This window comes from Jaculus jaculus, chromosome X (genome assembly GCF_020740685.1).
Source record: "Jaculus jaculus isolate mJacJac1 chromosome X, mJacJac1.mat.Y.cur, whole genome shotgun sequence".
In the NCBI taxonomy this organism is placed as follows: Eukaryota; Metazoa; Chordata; class Mammalia; order Rodentia; family Dipodidae; genus Jaculus; species Jaculus jaculus.
Window position 1 is genome coordinate 100,243,108 of NC_059125.1, and position 25,816 is coordinate 100,268,923.

Consider the following 25,816-nt stretch of genomic DNA (forward strand, 5'->3'; position numbering starts at 1 on the left):
CTAGAGCTTGCTGAGTAGCTAGTGTAGCTAAGTCAGTGAGTTCTAGGCTCAGCAGGAGACTGTCTCAAAGAATGAGGTGGAATGTGACTGAGGAACACAACCCAAAGGTTACCTCTGACCTCCACATGTATAAACACATACATGCACACCATATGTATGCTCAAAAAAAGAGAAAGAAAAGAAATAGGAAAGGGGACATTTATTTCTAGTTCATCTGACAGGTTGAAAAACCACAACCCCTCCAAAACCATGGAACATGAGAAAATATTAGAATTTAATCATGCTTTCAAGCTCAAAATATGAACAAAAAAAACCCAGGTGACAGAAGCATAAAGTAAGTTAAAGCTAGTAGTGAAACGAAACATAAACTAAAATTTCTTCTGAACTACATATAGGCCTTAATAACAATAAGCTAAAATGTTAATTAATAATCACAAGGGAAGTAGAATATAGATCATAGGCCTTCTGAATGTGTAAAAGAACTAATAGAAAGCTGGGAATCTAGAGAACCAGGAAAATTACTCCTATTAGTGTGAGTATACGTGAGGTAACCCAAGCCCAGAAAGTTAAAAATTGCATGTTTTCTCTCATATATGGATCCTAACTTTCAATGTTTGTATGTATGTAAATAAGGGGATGTGAAAATAGGTGTAGGCTATGCATCACAATTGGCAATAGGACAGGGGAACATGATGTGACAAGAAATGGGGGTGAGTATGAGAAATAATGGAGTATGAAAGTGGAAAGTAGACTTCTGGAGAGAGGGTATCAGAAGGTGAAGGATAGACGGAAATATGGGAAGAGGGAAACATATACCGCCCCCCCAAAATTGTGTGGAAAGCACCATAATGAAACCTGATTCTTTGCATTCTAATAAAATAGAAAATGCCCCCCAAAAATAAACTTATTGTTAAAATCATACATTTTCTAAGAAAATGAGCTACTTTGTATCACTGTGATCAGATGCAAAGAAGAATTTATGTCTCTAACACTAGAAAGGAAATCACAAGAAAGGATTTAAACAAATAAATGCTTAGAAATTTCAAGCAATAAATAAGAATCAGAAGACCAGAAGCAGTTCAGTATGAAAAAAGAACTGACATATATGGAAAGAGTACCCATGCTTATTGTCGTGGAGGACTGGAGAGAAAATGAATGCAGATGAAGAAAGAATAATATTTGAAGATAAATATGAAGGAAGATAGACCAAAGCATTGTAAAGAATATTAAAAGGTAAAAGGCAACTTTAGGTACATATAGGGTAAGGTTGTATATTGGGAAGAAAACCCAATAAAATTGTTATGAATAAGCAATATATAATATTTTATAATTTTTATTATAAAATATTCTACATTATAATTATAGGAATAAGCAATAGAGTGAGTTTATGAAAAATAAGGATGGATAAAATCATTAAATTATCACAGTTAACTATAGGCAGAATAAAGATAGCTCTATATCCAGACATGTCATTGTGAACATGCAGAGCATCAAAGACATTTTAAATGTCTTAAAAGCTACAAGAGTTAAAATGACAGATGTATCTACAAAGAAAATATAATTAAACTGAAAGATTTATTTTTAATATCAATAGACATCTTTGTGAAATAATTTGAAATGTAATTTCTTACCTATAATTTCTATCCAACTAAGCAAATGACAGTAAGTATAAAATAAATATATTTTCACATATTCAAAGCATAATAAAAGATATTACTTATACAGTTTCAATAAATGAGATACTAATGTATGATGAAAGAAGGGAAAATAAAACAAAACCAAATGCAAGAATAAATGAACTTGCTGGGGTTTGGGATATAGCTCAGTGATAGGTTAATGCCTAGCATATGTGTAGTCTTAGCTAAATCCCCAGTAGTGTAACAAAGGGAAGGAAAATAAATTGGGAAAATACTGGTAATGAGCATAATTATAATAATCATGTAATTTGAAACAACATTCTATTTAAGGTAATATGGGTAGGAAGTTAGAAGTTAAAACATTTGTACATCACAGATGTTAATTGACACATAAGTATAGTCTGATGTTTCTGTTCATGTTCATTTTCCTACTTAGGCATTTGAACATTTTTCTTGAAACTCCAATGTTAAGACTTCTCCAGTAGGTATTTCTGTTTGTTGATATGGTTCCTTTGAACTTATGTGCTTCCATCCTTTATAAGTGTTTAATTTCTTATTGAAAGTGGACATTGGGATATTATTATAATGTGAAACTATAGAGATGAGATTATTCTTCCTCTCAGTGTTTTTATATGTTGAAAGCTGTTATCCCTTTGTCTAGTGACTCTACCTTTTTTTTTTTTTTTTCAGACACTACCATATGTGGCCACTGATGTTTGTTCCTTACTTGGGTTCATCTGTTCTCACAGACATTTCTTTGAACAACAGAAATAAAAAATAAATACTAATTCGCACAGTCTGGCAGGATGGCTTTTACATTCTGGTCATCCCTCCTTTGTTATTTTACTGGACTTACACTGAGGGTAAGGAGCAACCTGAGTAGAAAGCTCGTTTCTGGTTTTTTCTTAGTTTATAACTTTGAGTTATATTCTTGACCTTCAGAATTACCTAGGATGCATGAGTGAATTTTAATTCACCAGCTACTCAACTAAAGCTTTTAAAAATATTTTATTTATTTATTTAAGAAAGTGAGAAAGAGGCTGATAGAGAATGGGCATTCCAGGGATACTAGCAACTGCAAATGAATTCAAGACATGTGCACCACCTTGTGCATCTGGCTTACATTTTTATTGGGGAATCTAACCTGGGTTTATAGGCTTTACAAGCAAGTGCCTTAACTACTAAGCCATCTCTCCAGCCCTTTTGATTATTTATTTATTTATTTTAAATAATTTATTTTTATTTATTTATTTGAGAGAGAGAGAAAAAAAAACAGACAAAGAGAAAGACAGAAAGATAGAATGGGTACACCAGGGCCTCCAGTCATTGCAAACACCAGATGCATGCACCACCTTGTGCATCTGTCTTACATGGGTCCTGGGGAATCGAACTGGGCACTTTGGCTTTGCAGGCAAATGCTTTAACCACTAGGCCATCTCCTCCAGCCCTTATATATTTTTTATTTTTATTTTAGAGAGAGGGAGAGGGAAAGGCCAGGGCCTCAGACACTGCAGTCAAACTCCAGATGTTTGTGCCACCTAGTAGGCATGTGCAACCTTGCACTTGCCTCATTTTTGTTCGTCTGGGTTACATAGGATCTGAAAAGTCAAGACATGGGTCCTTAGGCTTTGCAAGCAAGTGCCTTAACCACTAAGCCATCTCTCCAGATCTGTTGGGAGTTTTTTTCTTTCTTTTTATTATTTTATTTATTTTTATTTATTTGAGAGTGACAAACAGATAAAGATGCAGATAGATAGGGAGAGAATGGGTGTTCCAGGGCCTCCAGCCACTACAAGCAAACTGCAGATTCATGAGTCACCTTGTGCATCTGGCTTATGTGGGTCCTGGGGAATTGAGCTTCGAACCAGGGACCTTAGGCTTCACAGGCAAGCACTTAACCACTAAGCCATCTCTCCAGCCCTATCTTTTAACATTTTTTAGACACAGAAAGATGGAAAGACAAAGGGAGAGAATGGTCATCAGATGTGCATGTGCAACCTTGCACTTGCCTCACCTTTGTGTGTATGGCTTATGTGACATCTGGAGAGTAGAACATGGAGCCTTAGGCTTCACAAGCAAGTGCCTTAAGCTAGGCCATCTCTCCAGCCCCTTTAAACTTTTTTTTTTTGACAACATCAATAATTATAGACAATAAACCATAATTCCCTCCCATCCCCCACTTTGTCCTTCACAAATACACTTTCCATCATATCCCCTACCCCTCTCAATTAGTGTTTCTTTTATTGTACTTAACTATTTTTTATACTTTTTTATTAGTATCTAACATAAGTATTGACAATAAACCATGATAATTCATTCCCCTCCCTCACTTTCCCCTTCACAAATCCACTCTCCATCATCTCACCTCCCTCTCTTCATTAGTCTCTCTTTTATTTTGATACCATTACTTTTTCCTCCTATTGTCAGGGTCTTGTGAAGGTAGTGCTAAGCACTTGGAGGCCATGGATATTGAGGCCAATTTTTGTCTGACCAATTGCATAATAAGCAGTCCTACCCTGCCTTTGGCTTTTACATTCTTTCTTCCACCTCTTCCACAATGAACCCTGAGCCTTGGAGGGTGTGATAGAGATATTTTAGTGTGGAATACTCCTCTGTCAGTTCTCAGCACTGTAGTGGGTCCTCCCAGTGGTCACTGCCCTCTGTAAAGAGAAGCTTCTCTAATTCAAATCGAGAGTAGCATTAGCGAATGGGTATGAACATTAAGTAAAGTGCTTACCATCTATTTCTGGTGGGAAACGAAGAGCCTTGACAATGACCTATGTTTTGGGGGCATCAGGGACGTCCCAGCAAACAACTGAGTGGAAAGTATCCCATCCATGACACTGAAATTTTTCTAGTAACAGTCTTTGGCCTCTGGATGCATCATTATCCAAAAAAGTGAGTTTCCATATGGCTCATTCAAAACATCTTGAATTTTGATTAAACCTACCCCCACCCTTGTTTTACTCAATCTTTTCCACTTAGGCCATTGCACCCCCAGTAATCTGTTCATCTACTTACATACATATAACAGATCCCCTTAAGTCCTCCCCTCTCCTCCCTCACCTTAGAACCTTTTACTTATTTTTTTTTAATTTTAAATATTTATTTAAAAAAGCAAGAGAGAAAGCGGGGGAGAGAGAGAATGGGCATGCCAGAGCCTCCAATCACTGCAAATGAACTCCAGACACATGAGCCCCCTTGTGCATCTGGTTTGCATGGGTACTGGGAAATTGAACTGAGATCCTTTAGCTTTGAAGGCAAATGCCTTAACTGCTAAGCAATCTCTCCAGCCCAGAGCCCTTTTCTAGCTTACTGGCCTCTGCTACTGATTTTTACTCAACTTACATACAAGTCTAAGCTTTTGTAGCTAGGATCCACATATGAGAGAGAGCATGTGACATTTGGCTTTCTGGGCCTAGGTTAACACACTTAGTACAATGCTTTCCAGATCAATCCATTTCTCTGCAAATTTCATAATTTTGTTTTTCTTTACCATTGAATAGAACTCCATTTTATAAATGTACCACATCTTCATTATCCACCCATTAGTTGAGAGACATCTAGGCTGGTTCCATTACCTAGGTATGGTGAATAGGGTGGCAATAAACATGGTTGATTATTATCTGTAAGATAATGAAAAAGTCCTTAGTGTATATCCCTAGGAGTGGGATAGTTGAGCCATGTGGTAAATCTATTTTTAGCTGTATCAGGAACCTCCACACTGATTTCCACAAAGGCTGTAACAGTTTAGATTCCCACCACAAGTGTAGAAAGGTTCTCTTTTTTCTGCATCCTCCCCAGCAATTATTGTCATTTGTTTTCTTTTCTTAACTTGTTTTTAAACTTTACTTTTTTAGTTTTTTTTTTTTAGAGGGACAGAGAGAATTGGCATGCCAAGGCCTCAGGCACTGTAATTGAACTCCAGACACTTGTGCCACCTAGTGGACAGGTGTGACCCTGCGTGTGCCTCATTTTTGTGGGTCTTGCTTTATGTGGGATCTGCAGAGTTGAACATGGGTCCTTAGGCTTCACAGGCAAGCGCCGTAACTGCTAAGCCATCTCCCTTGTTTTCTTGGTGATAGACATTCGGACAGGAGTGAAATGGAATCTCAAATTAGTTTTAATTTGTATTTCCTTGATGAGGAAGGATGTAGAACATTTTTTAAATGTATTTTTTAAAGATTTATTCATTTATTTATTAGACAGAGAGAAAGAGAGAGAGAATGGGCATGGCAAGGCCTCCAGCCACTGCAAACGAACTCCAGACGCATATGTCACCATGTGCATCTGGCTTACATGGGGCCTAGAGAATCGAACCTGGTTCCTTTGGGTTGGCAGGAATGCACGTGAACCACTAAGCCATCTCTCCCGCCCTAGAACATTTTTTAGATGTTTATATGCCATTGTATTTCTTCTTTTGAGAGCTGTCTATTTAGTTACAAAGCCCATTTTTAAAATGGGTTGTTGGACTTCTTATCATTTATTATTCGGATTTCTCTGTATGCCTTGAATATTAATGTTTTTTTGCCAGATGTACAGCTGGAAAATATTTTCTTCCATTCTGCAGAATGCCCCTTTGCTCAACTCACAGTGTCCTTTGCTGTACAAAAGTTTGTAATTTTATGAGGTCCCAGTGCTTGATTATAGGATTTATTTCCTGCACAACCAGGGTTGTATTCAGAAAGTCATTGCACATCCTAATATGATCAAGTGGACCCCCTGCTTTTTCCTCTAGTAGTTTGAGAGTTTCATATCTGATATTAAGATCTTTTATCCATTTGGACTTCATTATTGTTCATAGAGAGAGATAAGAATCTATTTACATTCTTCTTTAGATAGATATCCAGTTTTCCCAGCATCATTTGTTAAAGAGGCTGTCTTTTCTCCAGTGAATATTTTTGGCATTTTTGTCAAAACTCAGATGGCAGTAGCTGCCTGGATTTACATCTAACATTATATAACTTCAGGATAGGGGCTTAGTGTGCCATGTGTGACTTGTAGATGACTCCTAGATTAACAGCCTAAGTGTCCCTACATGTTGGGTTTGACTGCTGTGCAAGTGTTCTAGCAGGCAGGATGGAGCAAAATACAGGCAAATTCTAAAATTCAACTAAACGATATACACATTCAATCAAAACCAGCACGAAGTATTTATTAAGAGTGGGTATTAAAACAAACAAACAAACAATATCAAAGTCCCTAAGGGTGTATGTTGCCCTCACCCTTAATCCTGTCAACTGGGAGGGTGAGATTTCTGGTCTGTAAAGGTTTCCAGGTCAGCCTGGATCCTAGTCTGACCCTGTCCCCACAAATAACAGAAGATGACAAAGGCACTGTAAATCAGGAAGCAACAAATTTCAACCCCAAAATATAGCTTATTTACGAATGGAAAAGCTGACCATCAGTCAGTGAATGAAGTGACACAGCGGCTCCCACCCCTGCGACTGTGCCAAGCTGTTCCTAGAAGACAGGAGAAATGATGACCACTCTGTAGACAGCCTGCAGGAGACCCTCCAAGGTGATGCTGTTGTGGTGTCCGCCCTTAGCCCTCAGGGACCACGCCCGCCCACTGTCCCCCATTAGTGCCTGGGAACTCTTGGCTGCCTCCAGGGCGCAGAAGAGTTTCCAGCCATGAAGTTCACGCATGTGAGGAAGTAGGAGAAGGCTTCCACATCACACGTCTGCTGGAGTTAGGAACTGGAATTAGCCCAGATGCCAATGAACAGAGAATTGGTTAATGAAAATGTGATGCATATACACAATGGAATTATCCACAGTGAACTCAGTGAACACTGGGGAGAACCAAAATCCATCAATATGACAAGAAAATATAGCCGACTGCCTAGCATCATATGTGCCATCTGTAGCACATCTGCCAGGGACCAGGTGAAGCCACAGAGGAAATGTCATGTTAAGCTTGAGTGGTGCTATTAAGGCAGTGCTGACAGTCTGTGCCAGGGAGATGGCAATAGACACTGCAGACACTCAAAACCTATAACAGCAGAAATCCCGAGGTTGCAGAGAGCTCAGCCCTAAAGTAAAATTTTAACACATCTACCAAGGCTCAGGGAATATTGCAGAAGAGAGGGCAGAAAGATTGTGAAAGCCATAAGGTGGGAAGGAGTATCCTAGGCATTGCTCTCCTTCAGCATGAGTGAATGCTGCATTCATAACCCATAACCCCATGGTGAATACCAGTAACCCCACTGAGGAGGGCTCTCAGTGCAAGGGGGCAGAGAGGGTGGATATAATAGGATAATATGAGAGAAATGGGCCCTAAACATGATTTGTCCACACAATAAAGTTCATAATTCATAAAAAAAGAAATATGGAATAGATTCTGAGAAGCATAGTAGTATTTTAACCATGCTGAGACCTTGCTTTTGCTACCTTCTGCTTCAGCAAGTTTTCTTATGCTAGACAAAGAATCAACACCAGAACATGGGTAATTGTAAGGAAGCAACTTGCCAAGCTCAATACACTTTAAAATAGAGTTACTCACAGCTTGCCTTAGCTAGTGCAATTGATAACGTGAACATCATGTACTGAAATTCATTTTTTTCTGAGTTTATCATAGGTTTTCACTTTATAAGGTGAACTATTTAATCAAAATACTGTTTGTACTTAATTCCTTAGTACAATGTCTGTTATGTAATAGGTATTCAATGAATATTTGTTAAGTGGTGATATATGGTTTAAGTTATAAATTGTTTTCTGCCTTAAAAACTAAGCATGCTAGTTATGTTGTACCTAAGTATTAAATTGACTTAATAATAAAAATGGAGAAATGAAATTTCTTACTTTAAATTAGTTCCATCTTTACCATATATTTTATATCTTTAAGGAGTGTCATACATGCTAAATATAGTCTTATTGAAGGAGAAATGTTATCCACAAAAGGCTATTTCCATCAGAAATTAGCAAAGTTTTATTTAAAGCCTGAATTCTTCCAATGGTGAGGTACTAAAAAGTACTGCTGTTAGCTAAGTGTGGTGGTGCCCATCTGTATTTCAGCCCTTGGGAATCATGGGCAAACAGTTCAGGAGTTGAAAGCCAGCGTCAGTTACACAGTGAGTTTGAGATCAGCCTGGCCTACATATCAAAAGCAAACAAGAATAATAAATAAATAATATTACCATTGTTGTGAATTTGAGTGGACTTGATTTTTTAAAATATTTATTTATTCATTTATTTAATTTGAGAGAGAGAGATGTATAGAGAGAGAGAATGGGCAGGCCAGGGCCTCTAACCACTGCAAACAACTCCAGATGCATATGCCACCCTGTGCATCTGGCTTTATGGGGGTACTGGAGAATCAATTCTGGGTCCTTTGGCTTAGCAGGCAGGTGCCTTAACCACTAAGCAATCTCTCCAGACCTGTACTTGATTTTTTCATCACTGAATTTAAAATGAATATAAGAACAATCAGGGCTGGAGAGATGGCTTAGCAGTTAAGCACTTGCCTATGAAGCCTAAGGACCCCGGTTAGAGGCTCCATTCCCCAGGACCCACGTTAGCCAGATGCACAAGGGGGCGCACGCGTCTGGAGTTCGTTTGCAGTGGCTGGAGGCCATGGCGCACCCATTCTGTCTCTCTGCCTCTTTCTCTCTCTGTCACTCTCAAACACATAAAAATAAACAAATTTTTTTTTATTTTTATTTTTATGTATTTTTTTTATGAGTGACAGCCAGAGAGAGAAGAAGCAGAGAGAGAGAGAGAGAGAGAGAGAGAGAGAGAGGAGAGTGGGCGCGCCAGGGCTTCTAGCCACTGCAAAGGAACTCCAGATGCGTGCGCCCCCTTGTGCATCTGGCTAACGTGGGTCCTGGGGAACCGAGCCTCGAACCGGGGTCCTTAGGCTTCACAGGCAAGCACTTAACCGCTAAGCCATCTCTCCAGCCCAACAAAAATATTTTTAAAAAGAACAATCAGAAAATATATAAATAGTATAAGGAATATAATCACAGATTTCTATAACTCCAACAAATGAGAAAAGAATATCAGTTAATATTTTGGATTAAAACATGAATTTATTTCTTTCCTCACTTTAATAGGAGTTGTCATTTGGATATTCATTTTCTCTTTTCCATTTTCCTTTTTTTTTTAGGTGATTGAGTTTTAAAGTTCTTTACAAGTCATTAATCTGTATTCTTTCAAATAGTAAATGTCTTGTCATGCCTAGTTTATAAGCCAATTGTACCTGTCTCCTGAGTCTTTAGTACTTCAAGAAAGTTCATGTGCTAGTACCATAAAAATCATCAATAACAAGTGGGAGAGTCAGCTGTGAAAAGAGAAAAGATTCTGTTTAAGAAACCATTTCAAATACAGCCATGTTCATCCTGAAAGTATTCCCCAGCAATTTACTTCGGAGCATGTGAAGTTTGTTACTCAGCAGTATAATTCTCAGCCTGCTGGATATGTAACTCCTGAAGGAAAGCCCCAAAACTCAGTGAATTTAAGAATTCCTGAAGCCTGGAACATTTTGAAGTAATCTTCTTAGGTAAGTCATTTGTTCTTTTCATTGAATACTACAAATTTAGCATAATTTAGGGATAGATACAGTCTTAAAAAACTACGCCCCCCTCCACACACGCATTCACAAAACCAAGAGGAATATCTGTTTGGTGCAAATTATGACTGGTACAGTAATTCTTGAATAAATCAAGCTGTGATTGTGTGCATTCCACATTGGCAAGTCCTTGGAAAGCAAGAATGTGAACTAAAGGAACTCCCCTTCACCAGTGTTGATCTGGTTACTGTACTGTACTTTACTGTACTGTACCTCTAACACTGACTCTGTTGTCTCTTAGCCACTTCTTCTTGCCCATATTCTCTGCTGCTTTCTCAGTGCATTAAAATCATTGAGAAATAAATTGTAAGTTAAAGAGGAAAGTGGGTAGTAGCTCAGGGAAGCTCCTATGAGAAGCGGTCAATTTAGTCATTGAAGAAAAAAGAAACTCTCAAATAATTAAGATTCACCAGAAAGAAGTTATGACAAAAAATTAACATTGTCTAAATGGGAAAATAAACTGATCTCAACTTTTTCAAAACTAAGTGGTGGCTATAGTACTTCTAGAAATGTAAAAAAGCAAAACAATTTTAAATGTAGGAACTTTATTTCTTTATTAAAGTATTTATTTATTTGAGAAAAGAAACAGATGGAGTAGGGTGGGGGCATGCCAGCACCTCTTGCCACCACTTTGTGCATCTGGCTTTAAGTGGGTCTTGGGGAATCAAACGCAGGCCATCAGGCTTTGCAAGCAAAAGCCTTTAAAAAAATAATAAATCTCCCTAGCCCAGGTACTTTGTTTCTAATAAGGGAAAACTGTACATAATATAATTCTAAAATGAAATCTTAACCACAATAATTCCAAGTCCAGGAAAGGCTTTTCATTTGTCCTCAGTTGGATGATATTATCACTAGGTCTTGTTACTTCAAAACAAAGCAATGAGGGAAAAACATAAGCATATTAATTCTTGGAAAAATTCAGTTTTTCATACATCTATAGTATCAATACTAGTGGTTTTGATGTTTTGAAGATTTATTTTATTTATGAATTTGAGAATGAGATGGAGAGAGAGAGAGAGAGAGAGAGAGAGAGGGAGAGGGAGAGGGAGAGAGAGAGATTTAGCATGCTAGGGCCTCCAGCCATTGAAAATGAACTCCAGATGCATATACAACCTTGCGCATCTGGCTTACGTAGGTACTGAGGAATCGAACTTGGGCCCTGAGGCTTCACAAGCAAGTGCCTTAAAGACTAAGCTAGCTCTCCAGCCCTGGTTTTTACTTTTATCATGGTTCGTTTTTTTTATTTGTTTTTTGAGGTAAGGTCTCACTGTGGCCCAGGCTGACCTGGAATTAACTATATAGTCTCAGGGTGGCCTTGAACTCATGGAAATCCTCCTACCTCTTCCTCCCAAGTGCTGGGATTAAAGGTGTGCACCACCACGCCGAGAATGGTTCATTTTTACACTGAATATATTGGGGGTCATCTATTCAAACTATTTCACTCTCTTACGCTCCTTCTTTCCAATCTCCTCACAAATAAATGGGTAGAATTTGTAGTTTTAAATCTATGCTATTTGCTCTTGTTCCAGCTATTAAGCTGTCCTTATTCTTGTCTATATCTTTAGTTTCTGTGCTCTCTGCCATGTCTGAAATGTCCTTCTCTCTGGTTACATAAATACCATTCATCCTCTAGTACCTGGGTCAAATATTTGGCTTCTTCTAAGAAAGCTTTTTTTTTTTTTTCTTTTTGGCCCTAATTGACATTAATGCACATAAAAGTGTGTTCAAAAGCCCGGCGTGGTGGCGCACGCCTTTAATCCCAGCACTCGGGAGGCAGAGGTAGGAGGATCGCTGAGAGTTCGAGCCCACCCTGAGACTACAGAGTGAATTTCAGGTCAGCCTGAGCCAGAGTGAGACCCTACCTTGAAAAACCAAAAAAAAAAAAAAAAAAAAGTGTGTTCAAAATTCAGGGTTCCTTTGGTTGTTCCCCTTTTGCTCTATTATACTATTTTTTTTTTTAATTTACTCTAATGGTGAGTCTGTGAGCCTTTTCTTCTATGTATTAGGCCAGACAGGAACTGGTTATTATAATCCTTGACCTTGCTGGAGTCAGATACATTACTATGTCCAGGTGGTAATAAGAGAACCAATAACCTTCTCTGAACCTCCTACCCTCAATGCAAGGTGTCCTGAATTACCCAAGAAACACAGGCTTTCATTTATGTGACAAGGCTATCCTCTGGATAATATAACATCAATTTTCTATCAGTAGGAAAAACATTTTAAAATATTTCTAGCAGGGTATGTTCCAGTGAAGTTCCTACTCTTTGAACCAACAGCATGTATTCAAAAGTTGTTTGCTGATCTGAGTTTAGTCTACAGTGTGTAAACAGGTTTATCCAGGTCTCAAACTATTAGGTACATGTTAAGATCAAACAAGAAAATTTGATATCATTTGTAAACTGAGCTTTAAACAATGTGATTTTTCTCCAACAGTTCTGAACCAGGAGATCGCCATTGACATTGCATTCCTACCTATATATTGTCCAGAAGATGTCTGAACATCCCAGATACACACATTGTTTAGGTGCATGAATTATAGATATGTGTATCTACCAGAAGTAGCTGTCAATGAACAATTGCCAGACCACAAGGAACTTAAAGGTAACAGAGTCTCAGTGTTCTTTTCATTCACCAAAAAAACCTCTAAATAAGCTTAACCTTCTCCACTCAGAATTTTATTATGAGAACAGCTATAGCCTCATAACTTGATGTAGATTAATTTAAATAAATATATATCTAAGACTTAAAATGAGAGTATGTCTTTAAAATAAAGCTAAGTTTATTTATGTGAATTAATTAATATTAACGTATTATAGTACAACTTGAAATATAATTATTTCCTCAGATCTATTGTTATGCACATGGAGGCATAGTAAAGTCTACTCTTTTCTCCTTTATGCTCAGATAGGACAATTTGATTTTACTGCATAATTGCGTGAAATCATAATACTTTGACAATTCTTTTCTTTCATAAATGTTTAGTTATTCAGGTGCTATGCAATCATTTCCTTGAGGACTACTACAATTTTATGTAATCTCAGTAGTGCAACTCTATAAGCAGCTACTTATGCTACTGCAAAATAAACAAAACTTCATATTACTTATATGTACCTATAAAATTATCTCTCCAGGTTATAATTATCTTGTGCATTTTCCATTATCATTTCTACTTCCTCAACAAGTGGTAAAATTTTTAGCTGTTTTTATTAAGTTTAACAAAATAATATATTTTTAAAAAGACACAAGAGAGGGACTAGTTGGAAATAGAAGGGTTTCAATATAAGTGGAAGGTGGATAAAAGAGGGTAATGGGGTGAATATGATCAAAATATGTTATATACAGAAATGGCATTTTCAAAAGTAAAATTCAAGTAAATAAAACAGAAAACCTTTTAGTATCTTGGTGTTTTTCTATTGAAACTTTATACGATCATGAATCTATTGATTATATGTGTATTTGAACAAGTAATATAAGCCCCAACTGAGAATAAAGTAAGGTTGACATTAATGGTTATGTAGACTGAACTTGAGTATCTAATTTTATAAGATTAAGTTTTTTTGTTATTGTCCCACAGTCAATTTTAGAGATGATATAACTTGCAGTATTATTTTCTATATTACAACTCCTTAGGTTTCATTAACCCCACATTTCTTAGTTCTCTAACATGTATGTTTAATATTTGTGTACTAATATTTTTGTTTCATATAACTCTACTGTGTCACATACCTTTGGCTAAATGTATATGCTGTCATTCATTGATAAAAGTGTCAGGTCAGAGTTCTCAGCTATCTGCTGGTTGCTGGTATTTTTCCAGTCATCATTAGCACAGTCACATGAAAAATATCTGATACCAGTCTGCCAAGTAGTTAATATTTGCACACGAAGGACGAAAATCATTTGGAAAGAAAACTGAAATAGTAGCCAAAAGCAAAGTGATTCATGTTGAGTGGAACATCATTTTGTATGATATAAAATGAATAATAATGATAGTGTTCATTTAAGACTGTGCTAGTCGTTGTGCCCAGGCCTCTTACATGTTTCAACTACTCCTAACAAGTACCTTGCAAAACATACACTGATATTCCCTATTGATCAGTATCTAGACTGAAGATCAATGTGACTCTCCAAGGTAGGTAACAGCTATAATCTGAAACTAAATTTGTCTGAATAGAAACTTTTCCTTTCATGATTCTAGGATGAAAGACATAAATAAGCTCAGTAATATAATTCAGTGACTCATAAAATAACACTGATGTAATCTTTCAAACACTTTTATTAACCGTTCTGTTTTGATCACAAAAATTGTATGTTAATATTTTTTAAATTTCAAATAATTACAGAAAGGTCCTAGGTAAAAGTGAAAGTTCCTTTCCTTGTCTTCCCAGGTGCTACCCTGCCCATCCACTCACTCACTTAAACTGGAGAGATGATCAATCTTATTTAATGAGTTTATTGGGAATTTTAATATATGAACATATTACAAATTGGTCATACTTTGATTGGGTTATCCTCTTTTGTTTCCATTTCCTAGCATTATTTCACTGGGGTGCCTCCTTAATCATTTAAGAAATTTATATTTTAATATAACTACATTATATTTCTTTGTAAAATAAATAAATGTAAATTGAATTTTATAAAAAGATGTTGTATAAATAAGCTTTTTGCTCCCAACTGTATATTTTGGACATTTTTCATACTACTAATATTACAGTAAGATCTATCTCAATCTTTTTAGTAATAACAAAGTATTCTACTGTATGACTATACCAAAATTTGCTTAACCAGTTCCCTATTGACGGGCATTTAGGTTTTTTTTGTTTTGTTTTGTTTTTTTTCTGCCAGGCATGATGGTTCATGCTAGTAAGCGCAAAGCTCAAGAGGCTCTAGCATGAGGACCAATGCTATTTCAAGGCCAGCCTGGACTACAGAGTAATTTCCTGACTGCCAGAGCTATATTGAGACCCTGTCTCATAAGATAGATAAATTGCTTCCAAATGACTTATTGTATAATTAAACAATGATACAATGAGTATATGTATGTGTGTATATATACATAAAATCTTTGTAAACTTAAACAACTAAACCTATAAAATGAATTCCAAGATGAAAAGCCACTGATTCAAAAAGTTTGTCTGTTGAGAATTTTGATAGACATCAAAAATAGTTCTCCATAAGGTTATATTAATTAACACTGGAGCCAAAGTAAGAATGGCACTTTACTCACAACATTGTGAACACCTACTGAGGAGGCACCTAAGGGGAATGGGGGTAGGAGAGAGGAGGGACATATGAGTATAAACCAATGGGAATATAACCGCTTTGCATTATGTTCATATATTAAAGTTCTCATATCGGTAAAAAGAACAATGTAAATAATTATATTTATTCTGTAACAGAAGACAAAGTATAAATGACATAAATAACACATATTAAAGTTACTTAACAATGGACAACCAATTTAGTTGTACTAGTAATGTATATTACCTTGAAACCATGTATATAAGAGGATATTTTTTGTTTGTTTGTTTTTTGTTTTGTTTTTCGAGGTAGGGTCTCACTCTATTTCAGGCTGACCTGGAATTCACTCTGTAGTCTCAGGTTGGCCTTGAACTCACAGTGATCCTCCTACCTCTGCCTCCTGAGTGCTGGGGATTAAAGGCGTGTGCCACCACACCTGGCAAGAGGATATTTTTACACTGGGAATAATTAAAAATGCTATGAAAAGACAAACAAAAAATTCATAAAATATTGCTCTGTTCATGTTTAAGAATTAATATATGCATATTTTATACTTTATATGGTACTGTATATTTGTAATTATTTATTATAACAATTCTAAAATTTGTAAAATAAATGATTACCTTTAAAAAACCTCAAAAGGGCTGGAGAGATGGCTTAGCGGTTAAGCGCTTGCCTGTGAAGCCTAAGAACCCCGGGACTCACAGCATTTATCTGGGAGTGTCTTAAAGGACAATGACACAGAATCACCTCAGGTAGTTTTTAACTGAAAGGCCTCAGAGGGCAAACTCCAGATAGAGAAGTGCACAGCTGAATGAGGAGCTAGTCTTTGATTAGGGAAAGCACATATTGTTTACTGTCAAGATAATGGGTAAAAAGTTCATGTAGTAGGTAAACCAAGGAACTTAAAGAAAACACATCTGAGGATTGTTTATAAAGGCTAATCATCAAAGGAGATTACCCTTGAAAGAAAGGGAATATTGAACTTGTCCTGTGTAGGGAAAGAGCAGAGAGGAGTTAGAGTTATGAGTTGCCAATTCCACATGCAGAGTTGACAGAGAGTGATGTCTTACTGAGAAGGCAAGCTACATGTCAGCTTTTAAAAAGAAAAGAGAACAGCAGAGAGTGTATGGATGTAACATATTAAGATTAATGAAATGTCCCTACTGCTAGGAACTAGTACCATGCTACTAAGGCAGGTGCAGAATGGATTAAAATTTCAACTATGAATCCCAACAGTGAGTATGCAGATGCCAGGGCCTCTTGCTACTGCAAACAACGTCCAGATGCATTGCCACTTTAAAAAAATATATCTATTTTATTTATTTGAGAGAGACAGAAAGATGCAGATAGAGAATTGGTGTGCCAGGGCCTTCAGCCTCTGAAGATGAACTCCAGATGCATGTGCCATCCTATGTATCTGGCTTATGTGGGTCCTGGGAAATCAAACCCTGGTCCTTTGGTTTTGCAAGCAAGTTTAACCACTAAGCCATCTGTCCAGCCCTGGATTTTCACTTTTATGTGCCTGGCTTGACATGAGCTATTGAGCCCATGTTGTCAGGCTTTACAAGCAAGTACCTTTAACTGCTGAGCCATCTCCTCAACCCATCATACATATATTTATTTTGATAAAATATACACAACAAAAGTTAAACTAAAAAAGAATCTCTCTTCCCCCTTTTCCTTATTCCTTGGCACATATTATACCAGTATCTCTAACTCTTCTCTTATACTTATTTCATGTGGATGAAATCATAGAATATTTTCCCTCATTATCTGGCCTATAATGTTAACATAACATTACCATAGTTCATCCATGTTGTAATATATATCAGAATTTTATTCTTTTTTATGCTGGAAACTTTTTGGTTTTTCGAGGTAGGATCTCACTCTAACTCAGGCTGACCTGGAATTCACTATGTAGGGTGGCCTGAAACTCACTGTGATCTTCCTACATCTGCCTCTTGAGTGCTGGGATTAAAAGTGTGTGCCACCACGCCTAGCTCTGAAACATTTTTAAATTCATTTTATTTATTTATTTGAGAGTGACAGAGAGAGAAAGAGGCAGATGGAGAGAGAGAGAGAGAGAGAGAGAGAGAGAGAGAGAGAGAGAGGGAGAGAATGGGTGCGCCAGGGCTTCCAGCCACTGCAAACGACCTCCAGATGTGTTCACCCCCTTGTGCATGTGGCTAATGTGGGTCCTGGGGAATCTAGCTTTGAACTGGGGACTTTAGGCTTCACAGACAAGTGCTTAATGGCTAAGCCATCTCTCCAGCTACTCTGAAACATTTTTAAACCATTCATCTGCTAACTCTCTGGAAATTTGACTTGTTTTGTTGTTCTTGTTTGCTTTTTCGAGGTATAGGGTTTCACTCTAGCCCAGGCTGACCTGGAATTCACTATGTAGTCTCAGGTTGGCCTCAAATTCACGGGATCTTCTGACCTCTGCCTCCCATGTGCTGAGATTAAAGGCATGCACCACCACGCCCGTCTAATTTGACTTGTTTTTGTTTGGCTCTTGTAAATAATTCTGTTAGGAACATTTGTGGAAGCATCTGTTTGAATCCATGATGTAAATTCTTTGGGGTGAATAAAATACCTAGAGATAGAATTTCTGGGTTATATGATAATTCCATGTTTAAATTTTTGAGGACTAGCCAAACTCTTTTTCCATAGTAAGTACACTATTTTACATTTATATCAGTAATGTGTAATTTCTTCATATCCACACCAACACCAGTAACTGCCTCGTTGTACTGTTGCATTTTGTTTTGTTTTGCCAGCCATACTAAAAATGTGTGAGATAGTAAATCATTGTCAGTTCCTTTATTTATTTTTATTTATTATTACCTTGTTTAATGAAGCCTAACTTGGAGGCCTTTCTTGTAATTAAGTCTTTTAAAATTTATTTTGTTTGTATGCATGTGTATGCATATTATAGCATGCATGTGGAGGTTAGAGAACAACTTTGGAAGTCTGTGCTTTACCTTTAAGACAGTCTTTTGAGTGTGAATTTTCAGACTACAAACAAATGTCAGACTAGCTGGACCATGTGTTTGAGATTATCCTGGCTCCACCTCAAATTGTCCTAGGTGCATTGAGATCACAGATGCATGTACCACTTTGCATCAGCTCTGTGTGGTGCTGGAAAATTGAACCCAGGCTGGCAGGTTTTGCTAGCAAGCACCTTTATCCATTGATCCACTTCCCTGCTCATCCTTTAATTTTTTAGGGGATAACTTACTGTTATTATGACTTTATTTTTACAACTTAAAATTGTAATCCATTTGGGATTCTTTTTCCATGTAGTGGTTGAGCCTGAGATTACGCAGATCCTGTATTTCATGTGTTATACTTAATATAAAGTCTCTTTTGTCATCATTGAATTTGTTTATCCATTAGGTTGTTTAGTATTTTGAGAGAGTTTCTTACAAATCTGGAGCAAATAAAATGAAGAATATAAAGAAAAATATATTTTCCTAAATTTTTCACATTTGCCTGGTGCCACAGCACCTCTTAAACACTCATTCAGGTTATATGTAACTCTGCCTTAGTCTTTACTTCCTTCTGGTTCAAACCCTAAAATCAGCCAAAGGTGTTCAGCATCTTATCACACCTTTTTGAACATGTAGCCAACTCTGGGTATGCAGATAGCCTTCTTAAACAGTCTCTTTTAAGTCACCTTATTCCCTTACATAACTCTTTTCCCAGCTGGTTTCTGTGCTGGATTTTTTATCCATTGTTTGTCCTAACATTATACTGTACTCAGCGTCAGTGGCGAATACTTTGCTCTATATACTTTCAACATATATCTGTTGGAAAAGCTACCTCAGCTCTGAAAATGCTCCAAACTGGCTGAAACTTCTTAAACCTTTGCATCTGACTTTGAGGAAATTGAAAGCTAAGCCAAAACATACAGCCACATCTTTGAGAAAATTTCTGAGTTGCTGCCTTTAGTCTAGCAACCTCAACCAAGAATGTGAACTGTTCTTTTCATGGTTGCCAATTACCTGAGAAGTAAAAGGTGGTAGGCAGGCAATTTACAAAACTACAGCATACTCATACAGCAGAGCAGCAGTTTCTTCCTTCATTCAAATTTTTCATCATTGTTCTTAGCATTGTGTAGATACTGGTATGGGCTGATTATGAGAGTTTTTACTGGCTTAGTAAAGAGTCAGAGATCTGCATTTTTCCGTTCTGTATTTTCAGTGATTCTATTCACTTATTCTATTTTGGTTAAACTTCCAGAGAGTATCCAAAGCTGCTTTTGTTGTTAAAATATATATATAAGTTACATGAGTTACATGCACAGGTATGTGTATGTATGTGTGTGTATGTATATATATGGTAAATATCTATTATTTTACTTTATACCATAGCAGACTTAGCAAAAAGAATATAATTACATTTTAAAATAGGAAAAAAATTTTGCACTTCTTTGAAATCCAACAAGAAACCGTTTGTTTGTGTTTTCTATGTACCATTGAAGATATGTAGTTTTACTTTGCTGTACTAAAAATGAAAAAAAAGAAGAAAATAGATAGATCAAATATGATTCTGAAGTTTCATGTCATCATCACATGATTGATTGTGTCTTTTGATGTTCTCAACTTTATCTGGAAAAGATTGGTAAATGCATGTATGAATTAGAGGAATGAAGATTAAGGGCATTGTTAATATTGTAAGAAGAAAATCATCAAGTTATGTGACTGGAAATCCAAGTAAATATTTAACTGTTTTACAATACATACCATCTGCTTTTCACATTTACATTATGTTATAAAAGCAGCAGCTGAAATGGATGGAATCAATATCATTGGTGTCTTGGATATTTGTAATTTGGGTGATAATAATGTGGAAGTCTATTTGCAAAAAGACTATACTTTGTTGAATTCTTTCTAACGATTAGCAAATGGAACAATTATAGGCTGTAAACAAGATACTTCTCTAAAAATATTGTATTATTTTGTTGGCATATTCAACAACAATACTGTATGACCTCTTACATTGTTAGTTTTTGTTTGTTTTATATTTGAAGTTAACTTACTTCAAATTAGATTTGTTGTTACTTTTTAACAACTTTTTGTTCATTTTTATTTATTCATTTGAGAGTGACAGAGAGAGAGAGGCAGATAGAGAGAGAGAGAGAATGGGCGGGCCAGGGCTTACAGCCACTGCAAATGAACTCCAGATGCATGCACCCCCTTGTGCACTGGCTAACGTGAGTCCTGTGGAATCAAGCCTTGAACCAGGGGCCTTAGGCTTCACAGGCAAGCACTTAACCACTAAGCCATCTCCCCAGCCCTGTTGTTATTTTTTAAGTAGAACAATTTACAGTGACATTAGACAGATGGAACTGATGGATGTCAATATTCTGATAGAAAATTGTTGCAAACACAATTACTAGCATTTTTATACAGCATTTAAGAATAAAACAATTTCTGGCATTCTTATACACCCTTTAAGAATATATTGTTACTGATCCCTGCACCAGAGGGTGTGCAGGTGGGAGTGGCGGTGTGGAGTAAGTAGGCCAGACCCCTGTTTCCCGGCTCCTCCCAGCTCCCTGGTCCTGTTTCCTTGTGCCTGACAGTGTATGGGCAGACACAGAGCTGAGTAGGCCAGATCCCTGTTGCCTGACTCCTGCCAGTACCCTGGTACTGATAGGGCCCCTTGTGCCTTGCTTGGGGAGGGCTAGTTCCTATGTGGGCTGGGGAATCAGGACTTTTGCCCTCACTGGCCTAGTATCCTCACTGGCCACTGGGTACCAACATCCCTGTTCATTTCAGTCAGAGGGTACAAGGGCCAAAGGGCAAAAGCTTGCTTCCTCAATAAAATAAAGACTCTCCCTGAGGGCTGAAGGGATAGCTTAGTAGTTAAGATATTTGCCTGCAAAGCCAAAAGACCCAGGTTCAATTTCCCATGACCCACATTAGCCAGATGCACAAGGGGGTGAACACATCTGGAGTTCATATGCACCATCATACTTGGAGACTTCAATACTCCATTATCATTAATAGGCAGATCACCCAAGCAGAAAATAAACAGGTAAACAATAGAACTCAACAACATCATAGACCTTAGTGATATCTACAGAACTTTCCACCACAACTCTACAGAATGAACATTCTTCTCAGCAGCCCACAGAACCTTTTCCAAAATTGACCATATAATAGGACACAAAGCATGCCTTCATAAAGTCACAAAAATTGAAGTAACTTTCTGCATCATGTCAGATCACAATGCTTTAAAGCTAGAAATTAACAACAAGAGACACAACAAGAACTCAACAAGCTCCTGGAGACTAAACAACACACTTTTAAACAATGAACCAATCATGGAAGAAGTCAAAAAAGGAATTGTAAAATTCCAAAAATTGAATGATAATGAAAACATAACCAACCAAACTTATGGAACACAATGAAGGCAGTCCTAAGAGGAAATATCATAATACTAAAAACACCTTCATTACAAAGACAGAGAGATCCTAAACTAATAACATAACTGTCCACCTAAAGTCACTGGAAAAACAAGAGGAATCCAACCCAAAGAGCTCCAGATGAAAAGGAATAATCAAGATTAGAGCAGAAATTAATGAATGGGAAACTAAGAAAACAATATTTAAAAATCAACAAAACTAAGTGCTGATTCTTTGAAAAAATAAACAAGACTGACAAACTCCTGGACACTCTGATCAAGCAAAACAAAACAAGTCTCAAATTAATAAAATCAAAAATTCTAAAGTTGAGCTCATAATAGACATCGATGAAATTAGAAGAGTCATCAGGGCATGCTTCCAAAAATTTTATGCCACAAAATTAAATAATATGAAAGAAATGGATGGATTTCTAGGCACATACTGCCTACCAAAACTAAACTCAGAGCAGATTAATCTCCTAAACAAACCTATCACATCCATGGAGATTGAAAAATTAATCCAAAATCTCCACAAAAAGAAAAGTACAGGATTAGATGGCTTCTCAGCCAAATTTTATCAAACCTTCATTGAAGAGCTGAAACCCTTTTTTCTCAAACTGTTTTGCATCATTGGAGGAGACCAGGGAATCCCTCCTAGCTCCTTTTATGATGCTAGCATCACCCTAATACAAAAACCAGACATAGATGCAAGAAGGAAAGAAAACTATAGGTCTAGATCCCTGGTGAACATAGAGGCAAAGATCCTGAACAAAATCCTTGCAAACCAAATTCAGCAACACATAAAAAGCATTATTCACCTTGATCAAGTAGGATTCTACCCAAGGATGCAGGGATGGTTCAACACATGGAAATCAGACAACGCAATACACCACAAAAATAAACTTAACCATAAGAACCACATGATCACCTCAATTGATGCATACAAGTCCTTTAACAAAATACAACACTACTTCATTATCAAAACACTGTGAAGAATAGGCCCAGAGGGCTTATACCTCAACACAATAAAGGCTATATATAAAGCTCCTTAAGCCCAAATAATACTTAATGGGGAAAAGCTCAAGAACTTCCCACTGATATCAGGAAAAAGGCAGAGGTGCCCACTCCCACCACTGCTCTTAAACATAGTACTAGAAGTACTAGCCCAAACAATAAAACAGGAGAAAGAAATAAAAGGCAATCAAACTGGAAATGAAGAACTCACGTTAGCCCTATTTGCAGATGACAGGATCCTCTATATAAGTGATCCAAAAGTCTCCATCTCAAACTTCTAAAGGTGACAAATTCCTTCAGCAAAGTAGAAGGATACAAAATAAATGCACAAAAATTAGTAGATTTTCTACATGCAATGGTCAATATACAGAGAAAGAAATAAGTGAGTCTGCCCCATTTTCAATAGCACCAAAAAAATTTAATTACCTTGGAATATCACTAACCAAGGATGGGAGAAACCTATATAATGAAAACATTTAAAACTCAAGAAAGAAAACAAGGAGGACTTGAGAATATGGAAAGACCTCCCATGTTCCTGGATAGGTAGAATTAATATTGTGAAAATGGCAGTACTATAAAAAGCAATATGCAGATTTAATGAATACCAAGAAAAATACCAGCATCATTCTCCAACGAGACTGAAAAAATGATATCAAAATTCATATGGAAAGGAAGAAGGCCTCAGATATCCAAATATATCCTCAGCAAATAAAACACCTCTGGCAGTGTCACAATACCTGATATAAAGCTATATTACAAAGCCATAGTAACAAAAACAGCATGGTACTGGAATAAAAATAGAAACATGGACTAATAGAACAGAATTGAAGACCCAGACCGTAGGAACAGTACCTACAGCTGCTGCATATTTGACACAGTTGCCTATAATGTAGAGTGGAGAAAAGGCAGCATCTTCAACAAATGGTGTTGAAAAAATTGGATGAAAAATATGGAAAAATGAAATTCAATCCAATCATTTCTCCTTATACAAAATTGAACTCTAGAGACTTCCGGTTAAGATGGAGGTGTAGGTACCATGCCAAAGCTGCCTAGGGGGGAAAAAGAACAAAAAAACTCAGCAAAATACACACTTTTACTAAAAAGTGAGGTGTATAGGAAATTGAGGCGGCAGCGGAGAAGTAGAAGAGTTATAGAGCATCCAGAGCCTGCACAGGTGGGAAAAGCGGCTCCGGCAGCTCGGCCAACCGCCGCAGCCGCGGCGCAGCAGAAAGCCGCCAGACTCTTGGCTCGAGCCGCAGGAAAAGCCAGGTGCGGGATTTTCCGCTCACACCGCACTCTCCGCAACTCGGGAAATGTGAGAGGAGAGCGGCAGCGAGCAGCGGAGGAGCAGACCGCGAGGTAGAAGAACACGTGGAGCAGCGAGAGATCCAGAGCAGCCGCGGCTCCCTCCCCTCCCCCAACGCCTGAACCCAGCTCCAGCGAACACAGCAGCGGCCCGGGACCCGGCCACGCCAACTTGGGCTGACAGCGGGACCCAAGCAGGAGCAGAGTTCGGCAGCAACTTCAGCGGCTCCAGCACCGGTACCAGCGGCCCCAGCAGCAGCGGACCCAGGAGCGGCAGCGGCGGCAGATCCCGCAGCAGTGGCTTCGGGGGGAGCAGCGGCGGTGGACACGGCAGCGGCAGCTTCAACAGTGGTGGTGCCTCCGGTGGTGGCAGCTACGGCAGCAGCAGCAGCTCGGTTTGCCCCGTAGGAAAAGCAAGTGCCCAGCTCCAGAAATCAGAACAGCAGCCCGACGACCCAGGCAGCAACTTGACTGAGACCAAAATCACCCAAGGTAACTGGGATTGCACCAGGGAAGGGTCTCACTTGGTCACAAGCTGACTTGGATCCCTCAACAGACCAGAAATCTAAACCTCTTTATTGATAGAGGATCTGGTCATTATAATAAGAAGATTAGCATGGCCCCTGCGCAAGGATGACACGCAAATTTGTGAAGCGTTCCATATTTTTAAATAAGGATATTCCATGACAAAAGCAGGTTAAAGGAGTATTTGAAGACAAAACCAGCTCTACAGAAAATACTTGATAGAATCCTCCATGCTGAACAAAAGGAAAAGCACACATATAAGGAACCTAGAAAAAACAAGCTATACTCAAATACCAGTTAACAGAAGAGAACACAGGTAGAACCAGTAACACACACACACACACACACACAAATGGCAAACATAAATACACACCTTTCAATAATATCTCTTAATATCAACGGTCTCAATGCCCCAACAAAAAGACATAGATTTGCAGACTGGGTTAAAAAGCAGGATCCTACAATTTGTTGTCTCCAAGAAACTCACTTTTCTACAAAGGATAGACATTATCTTAGGGTGAAAGGTTGGAAGACGGTGTTTCAAGCAAATGGGCCTAGAAAACAAGCAGGAGTTGCTATCCTAATATCAGACAGGGTAGACTTTAGTCCGACGTTAGTCAAGAAAGATAAGGAAGGTCACTTTATATTGATTAAGGGCACACTCCAACAGGAGGACATTACAATCCTAAACATATATGCACCTAACATGGGGGCTCCCAAATTCGTCAAACAAACACTATTAGAACTAAGGTCACAGATAACACCAAACACAGTGGTGGTGGGTGACTTTAACACCCCACTCTCATCAATTGACAGGTCATCCCAGGAAAGAATAAACAGAGAGGCATCTGGACTAAATGAGGTCATAGAAGGAATGGACCTAACAGATATATACAGGACATTTCATCCAAAGGCTGCAGAATATACATTCTTTTCAGCAGCACATGGAACATTCTCTAAGATAGACCATATATTAGGACACAAAGCAAATCTTAACAAATTCAGGAAAATTGAAATAATTCCTTGCATTCTATCTGACCACAATGGAATTAAACTACAAATCAGTAGCAAGAAAGGCTATAGAGCATACACAAAATCATGGAAACTA

General features: G+C 37.7%; 1 protein-coding gene and 1 pseudogene across 1 annotated transcript in view; both read left to right on the forward strand.

Moving 5' to 3' along the window:
• Radx (RPA1 related single stranded DNA binding protein, X-linked) overlaps positions 1–20,349 on the forward strand; it is a 207,631-nt gene extending 187,282 nt beyond the window's left edge. The window contains 4 exon segments of the mRNA XM_045139920.1: positions 9,820–10,072; positions 10,075–10,137; positions 12,643–12,816; positions 20,225–20,349. Coding sequence (XP_044995855.1) covers positions 9,820–10,072; positions 10,075–10,137; positions 12,643–12,816; positions 20,225–20,349 — 615 coding nt within the window.
• A 4,404-nt stretch (positions 20,350–24,753) lies between these two features.
• LOC123456877 lies at positions 24,754–24,851 on the forward strand (annotated as a pseudogene).
• Positions 24,852–25,816: the final 965 nt, after the last annotated feature.